The 18,272-nt window shown below is 41.3% G+C and overlaps 2 protein-coding genes across 2 annotated transcripts; one reads left to right on the top strand and one right to left on the bottom strand.

The window, feature by feature from the left end:
- Window positions 1-1,885: 1,885 nt before the first annotated feature.
- Window positions 1,886-12,040, top strand: LOC134659928 (4-hydroxybenzoate polyprenyltransferase, mitochondrial). The gene is made up of 6 exons (XM_063515624.1): window positions 1,886-2,181; window positions 3,137-3,312; window positions 4,586-4,733; window positions 7,083-7,276; window positions 9,251-9,439; window positions 11,858-12,040. The coding sequence occupies exons 1-6, from the start codon at window positions 1,893-1,895 to the stop codon at window positions 12,038-12,040; spliced, it is 1,179 nt and encodes a 392-aa protein (XP_063371694.1). The 5' UTR covers window positions 1,886-1,892.
- Window positions 12,041-16,406: 4,366 nt separating this feature from the next.
- Window positions 16,407-18,134, bottom strand: LOC134660322 (zinc finger protein 521-like). Its single transcript, XM_063516070.1, has 2 exons — window positions 17,863-18,134; window positions 16,407-17,162 (listed from the first exon to the last, which is right to left on the bottom strand). The coding sequence occupies exons 1-2, from the start codon at window positions 18,079-18,081 to the stop codon at window positions 16,407-16,409; spliced, it is 975 nt and encodes a 324-aa protein (XP_063372140.1). The 5' UTR covers window positions 18,082-18,134.
- Between the last annotated feature and the right edge of the window lie 138 nt (window positions 18,135-18,272).

Raw genomic sequence — 18,272 nt, forward strand, 5'->3', positions numbered from 1 at the left:
CCAATGACATGGGAAAACAGAAAAACCATTCACTATCCGGTAATTTATCTAGCAAAGTCATTTTGAATTTTGTGTAGTTTCAGTCTTGGAATGTTTTTAATTTGGATTGAGCCCCGGGACTGCGCCACTGCCCTCTTCTTTTGGGCAAAGCGACACAGCTAGCTTGTTTTTTCTCCAAAACATAATATATTTTTCAAGTTATCTGATAATTACACGATATAATTTACATCTTTATTATTCCAAAATAGATACACATGTCAGAGTAATGATTGAAAGTCTAATTATGATTTCGTCATGTCAGTGGCTAAGGCGGCCAGATTTGGCGATGGAAGAACTATTTAAGAAGGTTAGAATAAAAAAAGAAATATTTGTTAAAACTACTAGAAAGCTAAGCGGTTAATATTTTACTATTCAACTGTAAAGACTATAAAGTATAAATATTAATATTCTAGGAGGATGCACGGACCTAGGTGGTCTTTAAACTGTTGCAAAAATATTAAATAAATAAAAAATAACCGGCCAAGTGTGAGTCGGACTCGCGCACGGAGGGTTCCGTACCATCAACAAAAAATAGAGCAAAACAAGCAAAAAAACGGTCACCCATCCAAGTACTGACCCCGCCCGACGTTGCTTAACTTCGGTCAAAAATCACGTTTGTTGTATGGGAGCCCCACTTAAATCTTTATTTTATTCTGTTTTTAGTATTTGTTGTTATAGCGGCACCAGAAATACATCATCTGTGAAAATTTCAACTGTCTAGCTATCACGGTTCGTGAGATACAGCCTGGTGACAGACGGACGGACGGACGGACGGACAGCGGAGTCTTAGTAATAGGGTCCCGTTTTTACCCTTTGGGTACGGAACCCTAAAAACCGTAGAACTGAAAAGAGAAGTTTGGATATTGCTATTCAGTTATTTTAAAATAATTTTAAAAACAGCGCCATCTCTGTTAGATGTAAAAAAATATATCCAAATACGACGAAAGTTGCTTGCACTTCGGATGTGAGTATACAAAATGCTAGCAACTGCTACTACTCGACACTAGAGGGCAATATAATAGTAACCAATCATTATCACGTGAGGGCTTGGAGCAATCTTTACAGTGAGTATTATATTCTTTGATCTTTACCTTTACCCTCTTTCCGCGAATAAATTATTGTTTGTTTATTGTTTTAATCTGAACGTCATAAGTACTTTAATAAAATAAAAATACATAATGCAACATGCAACCCTTGGAGATGCTTGTAGGGAAACATTATAGCGTTAACAGACTACCGCACCTCACCTGAGTCGCGGTGCGGTAGTCTGTTATGGCTATTAAATTTCTAAACGGACTCCAACTGTCAATGTCACATGTCTTACCTCAGTCTTATGTCATGTGCGGTAATTTTATTCCCTAATTTCCCTTGTTTAATTTCTTAAGTAAAAATAAATATTTATTTGTATTTAGGTTGTACCTAATAGTATTAAATAGAGTCCGCACATGTTAAATATATTTTACGCCTTACAGAATCCAAAAATTTTAGAGATACGTACAATCGTATCTTACAATCATACTTTAGAATCTTTAGATATCGTAGTTATCCTTGAAGAAGGTTAGAAAACTTGTTATGCGAAGGGTTTTTTATGAGTAATAAACTAACTTAACTACTTAGCATAAAACTTAATTTGGCCGTGGTAAGTATACAAACAATACTATTTTGGTTTGTTTTTACTTATAGGTTAGAATTATGTCATCTTGATGATAATATTCTTAGTAATATACCTATTTTATATCTTTCACTTTATAAATTTAATCTATTAAAGATAATTGGCATTTGTTTTACACATCCACTCATGACAAATACAATTTTCAGATTATAATGTTTTAATACTGAGAAAAACCAGCCAAATGCTAAACATGTCGCTCCGAAACTACCACAGACTACGTATACCATTAACACAAATACAAAACCTCCAAGCAAATATACAAAAATCCTGTTTATGCGGGAATATTTATTTAAATAAGTACAAATATGATATAAAGCGGGTGCACTCCACACATAGTGACCATAGACAGAAGGCTGTGATAGAAACTACTAGTGTCATAGACAAGTTAAGTATAGACAAGAGAGGTCTGGAGCTCTGGAGGGTGAAGATAGACCCATATGTAAAGCTAGCAAGATGGGACAGACCTATAGGTAAGTTTTTGCAGTATAAATATTGCTTATATTTAATACTAGTTTCTGCCTGCGATTTCTGTGTAGAATGATGATTTGTATGTAAAAACTGGTCTATATCCTCTGGAACTCGAAACTACATACAATTTTTTTAAAAATTATAAATGAGCTTACTCATGGCCACAGACTAGCCGAGGCGAAGATGTGGCCTATGGCGGAGCTCACCCAGAATGTGCCTGTTCACCCTTGAATTGATTACATCTAAATTGGTTCAGTGGTTTAAGTAGGCAGAGGAAACAGACAGACATAGTTAATTTACATTCATTTAGTAGGGATATCCTATGGTGATAAATTGGCATATAGCTGGCAAAAGTTTTTTAGCTAAGCAGGCCATGTGTTGGAAATGAACTGTAAACTTTATTACTTTGAACAAATTCCCCAGGGGCAGGGGTCACCAAATCGCGGAACGCGGTGGGTGCACATCCAGACCGCCAACCTATTATTATTTTTTGCTGATTTAATAAACTCAAGCGGAAACGGGACCGTGATGGTCATTTTATTTTAAGAACTGGACCCCTGAAGAAACTGATTGCTGACCCCTGAACTACTTTTGTTAGGTACCAACTGTATGGCTGCAAAAAAATTGAGGTAGCATGGGATTGCAAGGGATCAAGGGAAGATAGTTTTCTAAGTGGCGCCCCCTCGCCCTCACTATTAAGCTGGATCCGCCCCTGTGGGATTGGGACCTATAGTCCAAACCCTCTTGTAAGAGAAGACCTGTGCCCAAAGGGGGGTCATAGCTTGCCCTGTCAGTCCCTAGAATTGTGACAAATTTTTGTTTTTTTAATGCCTGGCAGCCCTTTAAGCCAAATCTCATAGAAAAAGGGGCAAGCTATGATGGCACCATCAAACCTTTGACATATGCCAACCTCATTGGCTGGTCATTAAGCAAAACATGTATCAAACTAATCCGCAGGTGTCCACCTCCTCTACTGGCCATGCTCCTGGTCCATAGCGCTCGGTTCACTCCCCGGGACAGTGCCCTTAGAAACCTCAATCAAGATGGCGGGGCTGTTCCTGGTGGGTGCGGGGTTGATGCGGGGAGCGGGGTGCACCATCAACGACATGTGGGACAGGGACATTGATGCTCAGGTCAGTTCTAAATACTTGTTGTGTTAAATTTGAACCCTATGCATGCATGTTCAATTAAATTCCTGCCTTCTCTTTCTATGTATATCTATCCTTTAGTCGTCTAATAAACCCGTACAAGATCACACGTCTTTCTGTTTTTTTTTTTATCTTAATTTTTAAAGGGGTTTTGTCACACAGTGACTATGTCACCCCTGTAGTGAGATCCAGATTTATTTAAATACAAAAATCCAAAATAGTTAAAGTGAACGTTATTACAACCATCAATACTGTATGCCTTGTTTTTAATTCCCTCAGAAAAATTTCAGAGGAATTTTAGTCTGAAATAAATTATTTGAATTTAATCCTAGATATATGACAGTTTGTTTACCCCAATTTATTTGATAAATCTGTTATTTAGTACAAAATTGGTACAGAAGCAGAATTGGTTAGTAAATTAGCCATTAATCTGTAATTCTAGTTTCTGTGATTTAAAAATAGAGTAAATTTAAAAGTGGAAAAGTCTTGAGTGAGCTTGAACTTGAACGGCCTCTGGATCGATTATATTGGGAACAAATAAAATTATTTTATTAAATATTTTGATTTGTGTTTTTTTAAGTAGTCACACAACTATATAAATTATAAACTGAAATAGATGTCATATATTAAAGAAAAAGTGACGAAGCCCTTCAGTGGTGAAGGCCGGATTCGAACCGGAGTCTTTAGCAATCCGGGCTAACGCCCTGAACCCCTTGGCCTCCCCCACTTTTTCTTTAATATATGACATCTTTAATTTGTAACAAATTAAAGATAAGAACATGCCAGAGAGCAATGGAAAGGAGCATTCTCAGCATAAAACTAAAGGACAAGGTTAACAGCAAGTACATCCGATCCCAAACAAACATCATAGATGCACTCGAGTTTGCGCTGAAACAGAAGTGGAGATGGGCCGGCCACATAGGAAGATTGACAGATGACAGATGGACCAACAAAGTCACAAAGTGGCCAGGACCCCATGGCAAAAGGAAGGCGGGAAAACCCATAACAAGATGGTCCAGGGATATCATAGCCACAGCTGGAGAAAATTGGCTAATCAAGGCTAAAGACCGAGAAAGGTGGAAAGATATGGAGGAGGCCTATACCCGACAGGGGTCCTTAATATAGTAAAATAAACAACAATAATAATAGAAAACTTTTATTATGCAAACTATTTAAGGAAAAATAAAAGGCTTAAATAAAAATAAAATAAATATGACGTCTATTTCATTTTATAATGTACATTTTGTATATTTCAAAGGTGGAGCGTACCAAAGACCGCCCGCTGGTGTCCGGAGCCATATCCACGAAGCAGGCGGTGGGCTTCCTGGCTGTTCAGCTCTCGTTGGCTCTAGGAGTGTTGCTGCAGCTAAACTGCTACAGCGTGGCGCTCGGCGCTAGCAGCATGTGTAAGTATATGACACGTATACATAATCAGGCCCCGTAGACAACATAGCAATCGCTAACGCTCCGTAGCCTACCTACACAATTTATACAATAAATGGGTGAATCAACTATTTCTTGTCACTCGTTGCCATGGTTACGTTCTCCTGGGTCACTCTTTAAAACCTGATTTTTATGCATTTAAATTCACCAAACACGCTTTTTGGTGATACATATAAACCCTTTCCATTGAGGGTCGTCTACCAAGCGTGTCAGAAGAAGGTGGTGTACAATGTCTTCTAACAAACTATGTTACTATTGTCTCTTGGCTGACCGGACAGAATAACAACAAGAAATAGTTGATCCACCCAAATACACTCGGGTGCAAAGAAATCGGACCACCCCAGCATTTTCAACATTTTTTCAATTTGTGTAAAAACTGTAACCTCGATCATGATAATTTAAATACCACGTGGTAGATAATTTTCTGCCCTATCAAATGACATCAATATTCAGGAGTGGGGATGGATATTGTGCAAAATATGGGCCTGGAAATCACCCCCCTCCAACTGCCTCATTAGCGCATGCACTAATTGACCACTTATCATTAGGTATAAAAACAGTCATTATCATTGTTTATGCATCATTCGTGATTGGTACGTCTTCCTGAACACTACTCTCATCGCCTGAACCTGGAAAAACTGGAGAAAAATGGATACTACCTCGACTGAAGCCGGCCAAGCAGTTGCCCTATTGCAGGGAGGGCTTAGTCAACGTGCAGTGGCTCGACAACTCAACCTATCGAAGTCATCGGTTCAACGTGTCTTCCAGAGATTCCGCGTAGATCAGACGTTATCCAGAAGACCCGGAACTGGCAGAACTCGCATCACTTCTGAGAGAGATGACCGTTTCATCGTTCTTACCTCGCTACGAAATCGTCGACTGAATGCCGTTCAGCTTCAGCAGAAGCTCCTAGAGACCAGGAATGTGTCTATCAGCCGATGGACAGTTAGAAGACGACTGAAGGAGAAGGAATTGACAGCTCACAGAGCTGCAAATGGCCCAAAACTCACCCCAATACATCGTGGACAACGACGCGTCTTCGCTCGCGAACATGAAGAATGGACCCTTCAGCAATGGAGTTCCGTACTTTTTTCCGACGAGTGCAGGATAACTTTGTCTGGCAATGACGGACGGGTACGAGTCTACCGAAGACCTGGGGAGCGGTTCTCTCAATGCTGCATCGAGGAACGTGTTGCTTATGGTGGGGGGTCAATCATGGTCTGGGCTGGTATTTCTTTGGAAGCGAAGACGGACATTGTGTTCATCACAGGGCCAGGTACCAGACCGAATTCAGGCGGTTTGACTGCACGTCGGTACGTGGAGGAAATCCTGGCTGATCATGTGGTCCCATTTGCGGGTTATATCGGCGATGAGTTCATCCTCATGCAAGATAACGCTCGGCCGCATACAGCCCGGATCACTAAGGAGTACTTGGAGGAGGTCGGCATCAGAGTCATGGAGTGGCCAGCCCGCAGTCCTGACCTAAACCCGATCGAGCACATTTGGGACGAGCTGAAAAGAAGAATCCGGGCCAGAAATCCCGCCCCTGAATCCTTACTGGAGCTAAAGACTGCGATCGAAGAAGAATGGGCGGGCATCCCTCAAGACACTGTAAAAAAATTCATAAGATCAATGAAAAACCGAATGACTGCATGTCGTAGGGCTAGAGGAGGCAATATACGGTATTAAAATGCTGAAAATTGTTTTAATTTTTACTTGATATCTTTAGAATCGCAGTTTTCCCATTATGCATAAGTTTCACTCCAGTATGCATTTTTAGGGTGACAAAGTTCTTAGCCCTGAAAGCCTGAAAATATTGGAAGTAAACCTGTGAAAAGCACATCAATTTATAGAGGAAAAGCCAACCTTTCATTAGGTATATAATATGTCACAGTAGCACATACAGTTTTTACAGAAATTGAAAAAATGATAAAAATGCTGGGGTGGTCCGATTTCTTTGCACCCGAGTGTATTTCTGATTTCTGATAGCGAACGAAACGCAACTGTCACTGTCACACTAATATGCATAGAGAAATATAAGTAAAGAAAGAGTGGTAACTCCATACATCAGTTTTCTTACCAAAACGCGAGTTATTTCGTAGTCGACATCTAGCGTCAAGCAACGGACATTATCACTTCTGCTAGTTGACAATAGATGTTGTAACCCTAAAAAATCAATAATGTTTAAGAAAACGCTCCTAGTCTGCTCGTTATAGCTGATTATTAAACAAAGAGGTTCTAATTTTAATTACGACAAAATAATTTGTAGCAAAGACTAAAGTTAGTTTTTTTTAACTATCTTCTTGTTCCAGTGTTAGTAATAACGTACCCGCTAGCGAAGCGTTTCACGAACTACCCGCAAATCTTCCTGGGCGCCACGTTCAACTGGGGCGCTTTACTGGGCTACAGCGCCCTACAGGGCGCAATAGACCCGGCGGTGTGCTTGCCGCTCTACTGCGGCGCTCTGGCGTGGACGGTGGTGTACGACACCATCTATGCGCACCAGGTCGGTACTGGGCTACAGCGCCCTACAGGGTGCCATCGACCCGGCGGTCTTGCCGCTCTACTGCGGCGCTCTGGCATGGACGGTGGTGTACGACACCATCTATGCGCACCAGGTCGGTACTGGGCTACAGCGCCCTACAGGGTGCCATCGACCCGGCGGTCTTGCCGCTCTACTGCGGCGCTCTGGCGTGGACGGTGGTGTACGACACCATCTATGCGCACCAGGTCGGTACTGGGCTACAGCGCCCTACAGGGTGCAATAGACCCGGCGGTCTGCTCGCCGCTCTACTGCGGCGCTCTGGCGTGGACGGTGGTGTACGACACCATCTATGCGCACCAGGTCGGTACTGGGCTACAGCGCCCTACAGGGTGCCATAGACCCGGCGGTCTGCTCGCCGCTCTACTGCGGCGCTCTGGCGTGGACGGTGGTGTACGACACCATCTATGCGCACCAGGTCGGTACTGGGCTACAGCGCCCTACAGGGTGCCATCGACCCGGCGGTCTGCTCGCCGCTCTACTGCGGCGCTCTGGCGTGGACGGTGGTGTACGACACCATCTATGCGCACCAGGTCGGTACTGGGCTACAGCGCCCTACAGGGTGCAATAGACCCGGCAGTCTGCTCGCCGCTCTACTGCGGCACTCTGGCGTGGACGGTGGTGTACGACACCATCTATGCGCACCAGGTCGGTACTGGGCTACAGCGCCCTACAGGGTGCAATAGACCCGGCAGTCTGCTCGCCGCTCTACTGCGGCACTCTGGCGTGGACGGTGGTGTACGACACCATCTATGCGCACCAGGTCGGTACTGGGCTACAGCGCCCTACAGGGTGCCATCGACCCGGCGGTCTGCTTACATTGTTTTTTACATGGGTAAATGTAAACACTGTAGCTTCGCTAGTGATTCAAGTTTCATAAGTGATTCAGTAAATTACTTTATTGATACTTATAGTAGTGCAAAATTATATAACAGCGGCTTTGCCAGCTGAAGCAGATGGCGCTTTCGTGTCCTGTGTATTGTGCGGTAACTAAGTCAAGCATTTTTCTTCGATAATTTAGACAGCTCAAAACGTACACTCACAAGCAGAAGTTGCTAAGCGGGTGAGGTGTCCAGAATTACCTAGACGCGCTCTTATTCTCTTAACAATAAAGTCGCGTCAAGATCATTTTGAACACCTCGCCCGCTTAGCAACTATTACTGCTGACTGTATGTCGCCGTAGAGCGCTAACTACAATATTTTCGAGTACAATCCGTGCCCTAGTAACTCATCACTACATAGTATAAAACAAAGTCGCTTCCCGCTGTCTGTCTGTCCCTATGTATGCTTAGATCTTTAAAACTACCCAACGGATTTTGATGCGGTTTTTTTTTAATAGATACAGTGATTCAAGAGGAAGGTTTATGTATAATTTGATAACCCGTGCGTAGCTACCCTAGTTGTCAATAACTCTCAAGTATCGGGTATTAAATTAAGACGAAACAGGAGCTGAGATTTAAATATTTTAGGTGAATATACCCGTCTCGCTAACGGAAGCGGCTCCTAAAACTAGTGCGATAAGGACAAGGCGAAAAATCCTGCGTAAAAATCTCAAAAATCGAGGTTTCGTACTCGACTGTTTCCTCCTCCAAAACTTAACCAATCGTAACCAAATTTGGAATTCTAAATGACTATGAAATTATCTGTGTCGGACCGTTTTGATTTTTGGCTAATTGATATCAGTTTTGAATACCACGCGTCTCATTGCGGCATAGTTAATTAGGCCATTTTGGCCATTTTTGAAGGGCTCTAGCGCCTTAAAAAACAAAAATATCAAAAAAAGCAAAACGGTCCGACACAGATATTGACAATATTAATCTGTGTTGAAAAAATCATTGCTCTTGCTTCAAAACCCACGGAGGAAACAGTCGAGTACGTTTCTATGGAGAAATGACCACTCCTGTTGGCTCTTAATGCTATATAATAATTCGCCTTTAGGACAAAATGGACGACGCGCGCATAGGCATGAAGTCCACCGCGCTCACGTTCGGCCCAGCCACCAAGCCGGCCCTCAGCGGAGCCCTGGCGCTCAGCGCCGGCTGCCTGCTGCTGGCGGGCGCCGGCGCGGCGCTCCAGTGGCCGTACCACGCCGCGGTGGGGGCCGCCACGCTCCATGCGGCGAGGCAGGTGGGTGCGATTCTAAAATGGCGGCCGTTTACATATTATTGAATAATCGGGTCACTCAAATATTTCAAACTTCAAACATTTTATTGCCACAAAAAAAACTTACTAGCTGATACATAAGTACTTAATAATAATTATTGTTATTTATTGTTGATATTCTGTCCCATAAGCGAGGAGACAATAGTAGCATAGATTGTGAAGAACTGCTGTGCCGTGTTCTACTAACATGCTCAGTAGATGTCCCATTATGGAAAGGTCTTATAACTACCATAAAATGCAAGTTTGGTTCATTTAAATACGGAAAGCCTAGAGTTTTAAGAGTGACTCAGGAGACCGTAACCATAGCATAGAGAAAAAAATACATAGAGTGCTCACTCCATACATCAGTTTTAGTACCAAAAAGACTATTAGCATCTAGCATCGAGTAGCGGAACTATCAGTACTGCTACTTGACAATAGATCTGAATAGATCGGAAAGTCTTATCTCAACAGCATAAGACTTTCCGGTCGGTGCTACATCTATTGTCATTATTTCAGTGTCAGTTTATTATTGAACAATTACATCCCTTTGGACGCCAGGACTATAGTGTGCGGCGCGTCATTATGAACCTTGTTATGAACCTCAGATATCAAACACCGAGTTATCGCACCGCTGACTTAGTTTGTCCGAACCCTCAATATAGTACTTGACTGTATTTGAAATAAATTATTTCACACCATACATGAAATAAAGCACCATATAATTATTATAAAAACATAGATAGCAGTTATTTTTAAGCACAAGTCCTATTTAATAAATCGGATAGAAATATAAAGAGTAGGTGAGTTAACCCTTTGACCGCCGTTGGCATGTATACAAGACAACGATAGAACGATACACTGGCGCCGCTGTCTTGTATACAAGACAAAAATTCAACCGCTCGGTAAATGTGGAAAAAATATCAATTATATTTTTTTTACACTCATGTTCATGTTTTAGGTCCTTGTTTAAAAAAAAAATTGCATTTATTGCAGCTATAGAAATCCATTCTTTTATAATAAGGCTCTCAAAAATATTGCTCCAGATTTCAACGTTTTTCTTGTTCCTTGTCGCCGTTGTCCTGTATACAAGACAGCTAGGGATGGGAATGTTAACTCGATATGAGGATATTCAAAATAAATATCAAATCGCAAATCTGGTTTTATTTAATCATTTGAACACTTGTTAAATGCCAATTGGTGGTAACTAGTAACTAGAATACGTAAAACGAGACGAGAGAGACAGGCATTAACTATAGCTGAAGTTCAGGGAGCTTCTTCAGCTGTTGATAGTAGAGTCAGACAAGTAAATCTGTCATTGTGGTTTATTTGCAGAACAAAAGATTCATTTTAAAATGATAGTGTAGTGGGGAGTGATACCCTGCAGTGACCGCTTCGCACAAGAATGGTAGGTACAGGCGGACGCTAGGACTATATAGTCAGTGTCGCCTAACTATGAGAATGTTATATATTTGAAATTGACGAAAAATTGTCATGGTAGGGAGGATGTAATACGGAAACTGATAAGCTCATCTAAGGAACATGTCGTATGTGAAACATGCATACCCGAACGTTTCCGATCCCCACCCTTTTCCAATATTATTGTTCTTCACTCATTGACAATTCAATTAACCCACGTGCAATTTTCCCCAATGCAGTTCCGGTACTTACATTTATATTATCGACACACGATGCGCGGCTCTAACGTTACGCTTATAAAGTTTACGTACCGACAAGCGCTTACGCCGTTGACCTAGAGACTATTATTACTTAATCCGCGCGGAAACAGTCCTTGTCGGTCTGCACTGCGGACAGTCCATGCGCGCCGTTGTCTTGTATAAACGACTTCTTGTACAGCCTAGTGCGGTGATATTACATCATGAATCGATATTGTTTAGTGGTTGTTTTTAATGATAAAGACCTTTATTTTTAACATTGTCGTGTGTAAAAAATATGTTAATTTTGGGCATTTTCGAAATAAATTAAAGTTGGATAAGAACAAAGCCAAATTGAGAAGATTTTTACCATAAATTGTAAATATCGATATCACTATTTGCAATCCCTAAACTTTTTATTAGTTGTTTACTTAAAATTTGCTCTGGCGTGTGAGTGAGCGTCTTTGCGGACTAGGTCCGGCGGCCAAAAGGTTAACCGTGACGCCATTGTGTAATGTTTCATATAAATTCCATATTAGCCAATCGTTTTTGACAGTTCTAAAAAAGAAGCTGATTTGACTAGAAACACTGTATTGTTTTAATGTAAAAAAATATATTTTTGTTTGATCTCGTCTCAAAAAAACCCACATTTCCATTACCCGAACTAGTCTCTGTCCCAGTAAGATCGGTTTATCGAGGTTCTACTGTAAAAAATCTACGTATCTCAATATGTTTCTTCAAATTTCAGATATACACCCTCAACCCGGACAACCCCACAGACTGCGCGATCAAATTCAAGTCAAACACTCTCATTGGTTTAATCATCCTTCTAGGCATTTTAGGAGGGGGTTATACACAATACATAGACAACAGAGCGAGGCATAGAGGTAAGGAGGACCTCAGTGTTGCCAGCAGCTGTTTATTTGGGTAAATATAGTCTGTCAAGCCAGAAAAAAGCGGCAAATTTAAAAAATGTAGGCGCGAAGGGTTGTCTCATGGAAAATTTTAATTTCGCGCCTTTTTATACTGACAACGTTGTTTGACAGACTATAGGTAACTAATCATTCTGCTGGGCATTCTGGGCGGGGGCTACTCGCAGTACATCGACAAAAGAGCGAGGCATATAGGATATAGGACATTTGCTGTGTCCAGACGAGACAATTTTTCGCCAATCTGATGAAATTGTCCGATCAAATCAGAACGTGTGGACGCAAACGCCAATTTGGCTTGCCGATTATGGCCGAAATTACCGATAAAATGGGGTGCGGACGCAAGAATACCAATTTGTGACGCTATTTTCGTTTTGGATTAGCATTTTTTAACTTAGAGGGCTTATCACCATAAATCTTAAATTGGAGATTGGCGCCAATTATTTTCCTGATCAATTCGGTCGATTTGCCCAGCTCGTCTGGTCACGGCTTTTAAAGCCGTAACACACTACCGCACCGTTCAGGGTCTCAGTGCGTCGCACCTATGAGTGAGAGTAAGAAAGATATCTGCATCTCTCTCTCACTTATGGGTGCGGCGCACTAAGGTCGCGGTGCGGTAGTGTGTTATGGCTTTTAGTGTTGCCAGCAGTTGTTTATCTAGGTTAAAAAGCTAGCGCCAATGAAACTACTATAATGTGGAATATTCGGGTAAATACTTACACATCTGTGTAATAATAATCATATTATTAGTACAAGTTATACTTGGTCAACCAGATCTTGACAGTAGAAAAAGGCGGCAAATTTGAAAAATGTAGGCGCGAAAGGATATCGTCCCATAGAAAATTTGAATTTCGCGCCTTTTTTTACTGACAAGGTTTGGTTGACCAGCTATAAGTACATATTATTATTATTACTTATTAGGTTGACCTAATTTTTCTATTTATTTAAATTGTACTTTCTCTCGGCAAATGGACAACTGTTTCGAGTCAAATAGGTAATAAGGTTTAGTTTAGGCATAGAAACATGGGTGTCGGAGTGGATGCCAAAGACTAATAAAGTATATAAACTCCTTAAAATATCATGCCAAGTTAATTTGTAAAGGGATGTACAGATGTAGCTGTGGTGTTCTACTCTATATGATTATTTTTATATAAATTTCTACAAGCGCTAAGACTTATGCAATAGCAAGCAAGCGAATAGGTTGCGTTTAGCGTAAGCGCGAGCGGCGGGGCTGAGCGGCACAGGTTCGGCGTCGAAGGCGATCGGATGCGCTCTGAGGCTCCGTGCGGCGATCTGGGAGCCGGTCCGCGGTGGTTTCCCCCGCGCGTCCTCTTCAGCCCGCTGTCGCCTGGACGGGTTTGCGGCTAGTGATGTGCGCATGTAGCTTGAGTGATGCGCCACATAGCAATTGCTTCACAATTTATGGACCAATAGACAAGCAACTATCAATCAAGGCCATCGTAAGTTTTTTCTAAAAGTGGTAACACACTATCGCACCGCTCCGCGACCTTGGTACGTCGCACCCATAAGTGAGATCGAAAAAGAGATATCTGTGTTTCGCTCTCACTTATAGGTGTGACGCACCAAGGTCACGGTGCGGTGCGATAGTGTGTTAACACTTTAAAACTGCATTCATTAACCGACGAAAAAAATGGAGGAGGTTCTCAAGTCGACGCGTATATATTTTTTTTTACGCATAACTTTTTACAGAGTAGTTCGATTTTGAAAATTCTTTTTTTTTATTGTTTCATTTGTAAATTCCTTAACTATATGCGAAGAACAAAGTTCCATTAAATTTATTGCCGAGTGGCAATAGTGGTTAGTAAATATCTTTATTTTATTTATACTAATGGTACAATATTCGGTCTTAATAGACTAAAGTTCAAAAGGAAGTTTCCTATAGAATAAAATATGTTTAGTGTCAAGTAAATTAATTATATTTATCCGATTACAGTTATGGTGCATTTTTGAAAACTTCAGTCAATATATTTTTATTAGCTTCCTAAGAACTCAATATATTATATCCAGCAAAGCAAATTCAGAACCTTCAGCAAATTGCAAACTTGACACATAGAACTATGTCAAAATGACGATAACAATCGAATTGTACCTATAAAATGTTTTAATAATTGTCAATTTGACATGGTTCCATCTTGTTGACCACTGACCGTAGTCGATAGTTAACTGAGATTAGACCTTATTGCGACTACCTAAGGTCTACTCTTGGTTAGTAGTAAAAAGCCTTGCCAAAAATATGTAAACACTACTACCGTATGGGCAATAAGGTCGAGTACACATATTTTTGGACACTTTGTCCGTGTCGATATTTAATAACTTGAATGTACAAAGTGTAGGTTTATCTGTTTTGAACCTTAAAGTCATTGGAATAGAGTCGAGCCTTTCATCGAATCGACTCAGTGGAATTTAGACCTTTTATAACAGGGTTAAAGTTGAATATGGTTTGGCATTATATTGTGTTTTTTATAGGTGTTGTTGTGTATTTAAAAAAAAATCAAAATCAATGATTGGATGTTATTAATGTTATTATAACCTTGAAATAAACTTTCTTGCCAATAGATAAGTGTTGTTTTATTGGATAACCTCCGTTTTGACCTTTTGTACAGTCAGCAGCAGAAGTTGCTAATTAATGCTATGCTAAAGTGTTCAAAATTACCTTGACACGCTCTTATTCTCTTCACAATAAAGTCGCGTCAAGATCATTTTGAACACCTCGCCCGCTTAGCAACTTTTGCTGCTGACTGTAACTTGAACTTGATAGTGCTAGACCAAGATAAGTCTGCAACGTTTTTGATAGCACACGCAGTGCAAGTGTTATTGTCAACGTCAGACTTCTATAAAATTATGACGTATAAATAACACTTGCACTGCGTATACTATCAAAATCGTTGCAGACTTATCTTGGCCTAAGTCTAACCCACACATCGCCTCTACTACATACTGAAAAACAAAACCTGTATATGATTGTCAACTATTTAATATATAATAAAAATATATTATCTCTAGTACAAATAAAATGTTTTATACAGTTCACACGGTCCTTGCTACATAATATAACAATGAGTTGATTTAAAGTCTTAGGAAATATTGATCTTAGTTTGACAGCTGAAGTAGATCGCGCTATATGGTGCCATGCAGTGGCAGAGTAGGCCCGGGCCTAGGGCGGCCAGATATTTGGGGTGGCATTCTATATTATGGTTTCTGAGAAAGGGGCGGCTAGTGCTTACTACAGGCACAGAATAAGTAATAGTATTATCATACAGAACGGCCACGCACCGCCCCGCCCCGACTTGGATTACCTCGCCCCGCGACCATCCCGCGACATGAATCTGATAGACTTCTGGCGTGCTCTCAGTAGAGCGACTTACGCACACATACACAATGACGCGTGTACAGACGTGCCGCGCACACATATAAATGCAAATCATTTTTGATGTATGGCGTGTCCGCCCTGTGCTACAGGGCCTGGGGCCTAGGGCGGCAGACTAAATCCACCGATGGGTAGAAAAGGGCTAATGAGAGAGAGGTGCCATGCCTTGTGGCCAAATAAACTTTTGGCAACCAGAGTCACCACATAATGCATGGAGACACCATCTAAACTTGTGGGTTTCCATCACAGAATGGTAGTCAACCTTCAATGGCATGGCAGATGAAAATAATATTAAAAAAAAACCTTCAAGTACAATAAGAATATTTCCATCTGAAATTCGAATAGTAATTCTGATAAAAAGTCCTTACTGCAGGTGATGCATTAGTGTAAGGCCTGAGTGGACGCTCGTTCGGCGGGGCGTGCAGCGTGGCTGTGGGCTCACGCGTAATGTGAGCAGCGTGCACTAAGGCCGCTCCTATATGCTTGCATTTGTTTAACATGCACGCAGCATGCTCCGCCCCGCTGCACGCCCAACAAGAGCGTCCACTCAGGCCTTACACTTAGTACCCTGAAGCCACATTTATTATCTGTTAAATTTGGAACACAAAGTCTGACCACCCCCTCATAAAACTTTACGCCTGATTTAGTTAAATTATGTTTTATCCCTTTCTTATAATGTATAGGTAGACTGGCATTTGTTTTAATACATTAATTCAATCCTATTTACTAACATTTTGATTTGCATTAACTACCAATATTAATTATTGTAAGGTGGGCGACTATTGGATACCTATACCACAGAATAAATAATAGTACTAGGTACAGAAGACTCACTCTCTAACAAAACGCGTCTGTTATCGTGGCAGGTGCAGGACAGATATGGTGTGGAACGGATGTACTTGTAGCTACCTGTTGCAAAGCGACGAAATCGAGTGAGCCACGCCTGCCTATACTACAAGTCAGAGCCACTCCTGCCTATACTACAAGTCACTTGCTCTGTGCTCTCCTTTCAACTTGAATACGTGATGCTTCAGCAACACATTGTTAAAAAACTGTTCACCACACACACACATGTACAGTTTCTTCGAAGCCACTATATCCACCAAATGATACTTGGCTATGTGTGCCGCTTTCTCACCTTCTTTACATAGCCCTCTGCATAACACACACACAAACAAATCTTTTAAACATAGACCTTTAACCCCAATATTACAAGTGCTCCTCGTCGTGTTCTTCCTCGGAACAAAGCATTTCCACAGAACGCTCTCGTTGATAGCAATATTTCCACTTTCATGTAAGTTGCTGTCATGCGCTTGCATATGCGCCGTAAAACTGTCTTTAACTTTACTTTCGTAACCACAGATCGTGCAATGGTAGTAATTCGGATGTGTTCTGAGATGTTCGCGTAAATCTGCCAGGTTTCTACACTTTTTCAAACATATTTGGCAGCAGGCGACGCTTTGAATCAGGTGACGTTGAAAATGAGACCAGACGTGTTTGATTTTGATTTTTTTGTTGCACTTTGGGCATGTTCCGGAGAGTTTCTGCTTGTGTTTGGGGTCGTGCATGTACTGCATGTGGATCTCGAGCATTTTTTTGTTGAAATACATCAGGTTGCAGAAATCGCAGATGAAGATTTGACGGTGAACGTGCTCAGCGTCTTCGGAGCTGAATAGATGAGTGGATTTAGTATGTTTCAATAGTTCCTCAAAGTCTTTGTGCTGCCTGATGCATATCTGGGAAAATAAGAAGACAATCATTTTGTGAAAAACATGACACATAAGGGCTCTTACAGACAAGCGACAGCATGCCAGCGACCACCCGCGACAGCGATCACCGGTTTAAAATACAGCATGGATACTGATCGGTCGCTGATTGCTGTCGCGGGCGGTCACTCGTCTGTAAGAGCCCTAAACGATATCTATCTTAGGTAATCCGAGCTCGCGCAGCGAGTTCCATAGGCCTGTCCATACTGTATAAGAGGTGTAAGATTGACTCTCACTAACAGTAAGTGTATTAATGTTTCAGAAGTATTTCTGTTATAAATTTGGTTGTAACTTGTAAAAGTTTAGTACACATCTGGCAACTGGGATATAATAAGCCAGTCTCCATATCGCGCGGCAAACCATCGAATATTGGCTCGCGTGGCAGCCGCTCGCAATGCCACGCCAACTCGATGCGCCCGGTATCCATTGCGCGCGGCTGCCGCGCGAGCCAATGTTCGATGGTTTGCCGCGCGATATGGAAACGGGGCTTTATATTTTTCACCATGAAACCAAACAGTATTTTTTCAACCGGCATAAAGCGTAGCAAATATATTAATATTCACAGAAACGGAAGTACACAAATTGGAGGATGGAGGCAAAATTGTTTATCATTTTTCTAATGCTAAAAAACGAGGTATAGTGTAAGTTTTATAGTAATATGCGTATTTACCTTGCAGCTTGTATCCTCTGTTAGTATATTAGCCACCTGCTCGCGATGTTTCACCTTCCTGTGAACGTGGAGCTCCGTTTCACTGTCGTATTCGTCCGTGCAGAAATCGCAGGACTGCATCTGACCTAACTCTTCTTTAACGCCTGCGTCGGACATTTCTTTCTTCCGCTTTCTATCATCTATCATTCGCACCTCTCGGTTTGTGTAAAATAACGACATAGTTGTAGTTACTATAATAACTTTATTGGAAATTAATTATCAAATTATATTGATGCTAAGTGACACCGACACCGTAGAAAAGACCATAAAAAAAATTAAATGTCAAATCTAGGGTTGCTACACCTTTGAAACACTATACGAGTTTGATAAATATAGTTGGTCAAACCAAATTGTCAGTAAATAAGAACCAA

Source organism: Cydia amplana, chromosome 26 (genome assembly GCF_948474715.1).
Source record: "Cydia amplana chromosome 26, ilCydAmpl1.1, whole genome shotgun sequence".
Classification (NCBI taxonomy): Eukaryota; Metazoa; Arthropoda; class Insecta; order Lepidoptera; family Tortricidae; genus Cydia; species Cydia amplana.

Bases quoted from the DNA above. Each gene is read 5' to 3' on its own strand.
- LOC134659928 (XM_063515624.1), top strand. From the start codon at position 1,893: ATGCTAAACATGTCGCTCCGAAACTACCACAGACTACGTATACCATTA. The intron at 4,734-7,082 runs GTAAGTATATGA...TTCTTGTTCCAG, and splicing joins GCTCGGCGCTAGCAGCATGT to TGTTAGTAATAACGTACCCG. The intron at 9,440-11,857 runs GTGGGTGCGATT...TTCAAATTTCAG, and splicing joins CGCTCCATGCGGCGAGGCAG to ATATACACCCTCAACCCGGA.
- LOC134660322 (XM_063516070.1), bottom strand. From the start codon at position 18,081: ATGTCGTTATTTTACACAAACCGAGAGGTGCGAATGATAGATGATAGA. The intron at 17,163-17,862 runs GTAAATACGCAT...TTATTTTCCCAG, and splicing joins CAGAGGATACAAGCTGCAAG to ATATGCATCAGGCAGCACAA.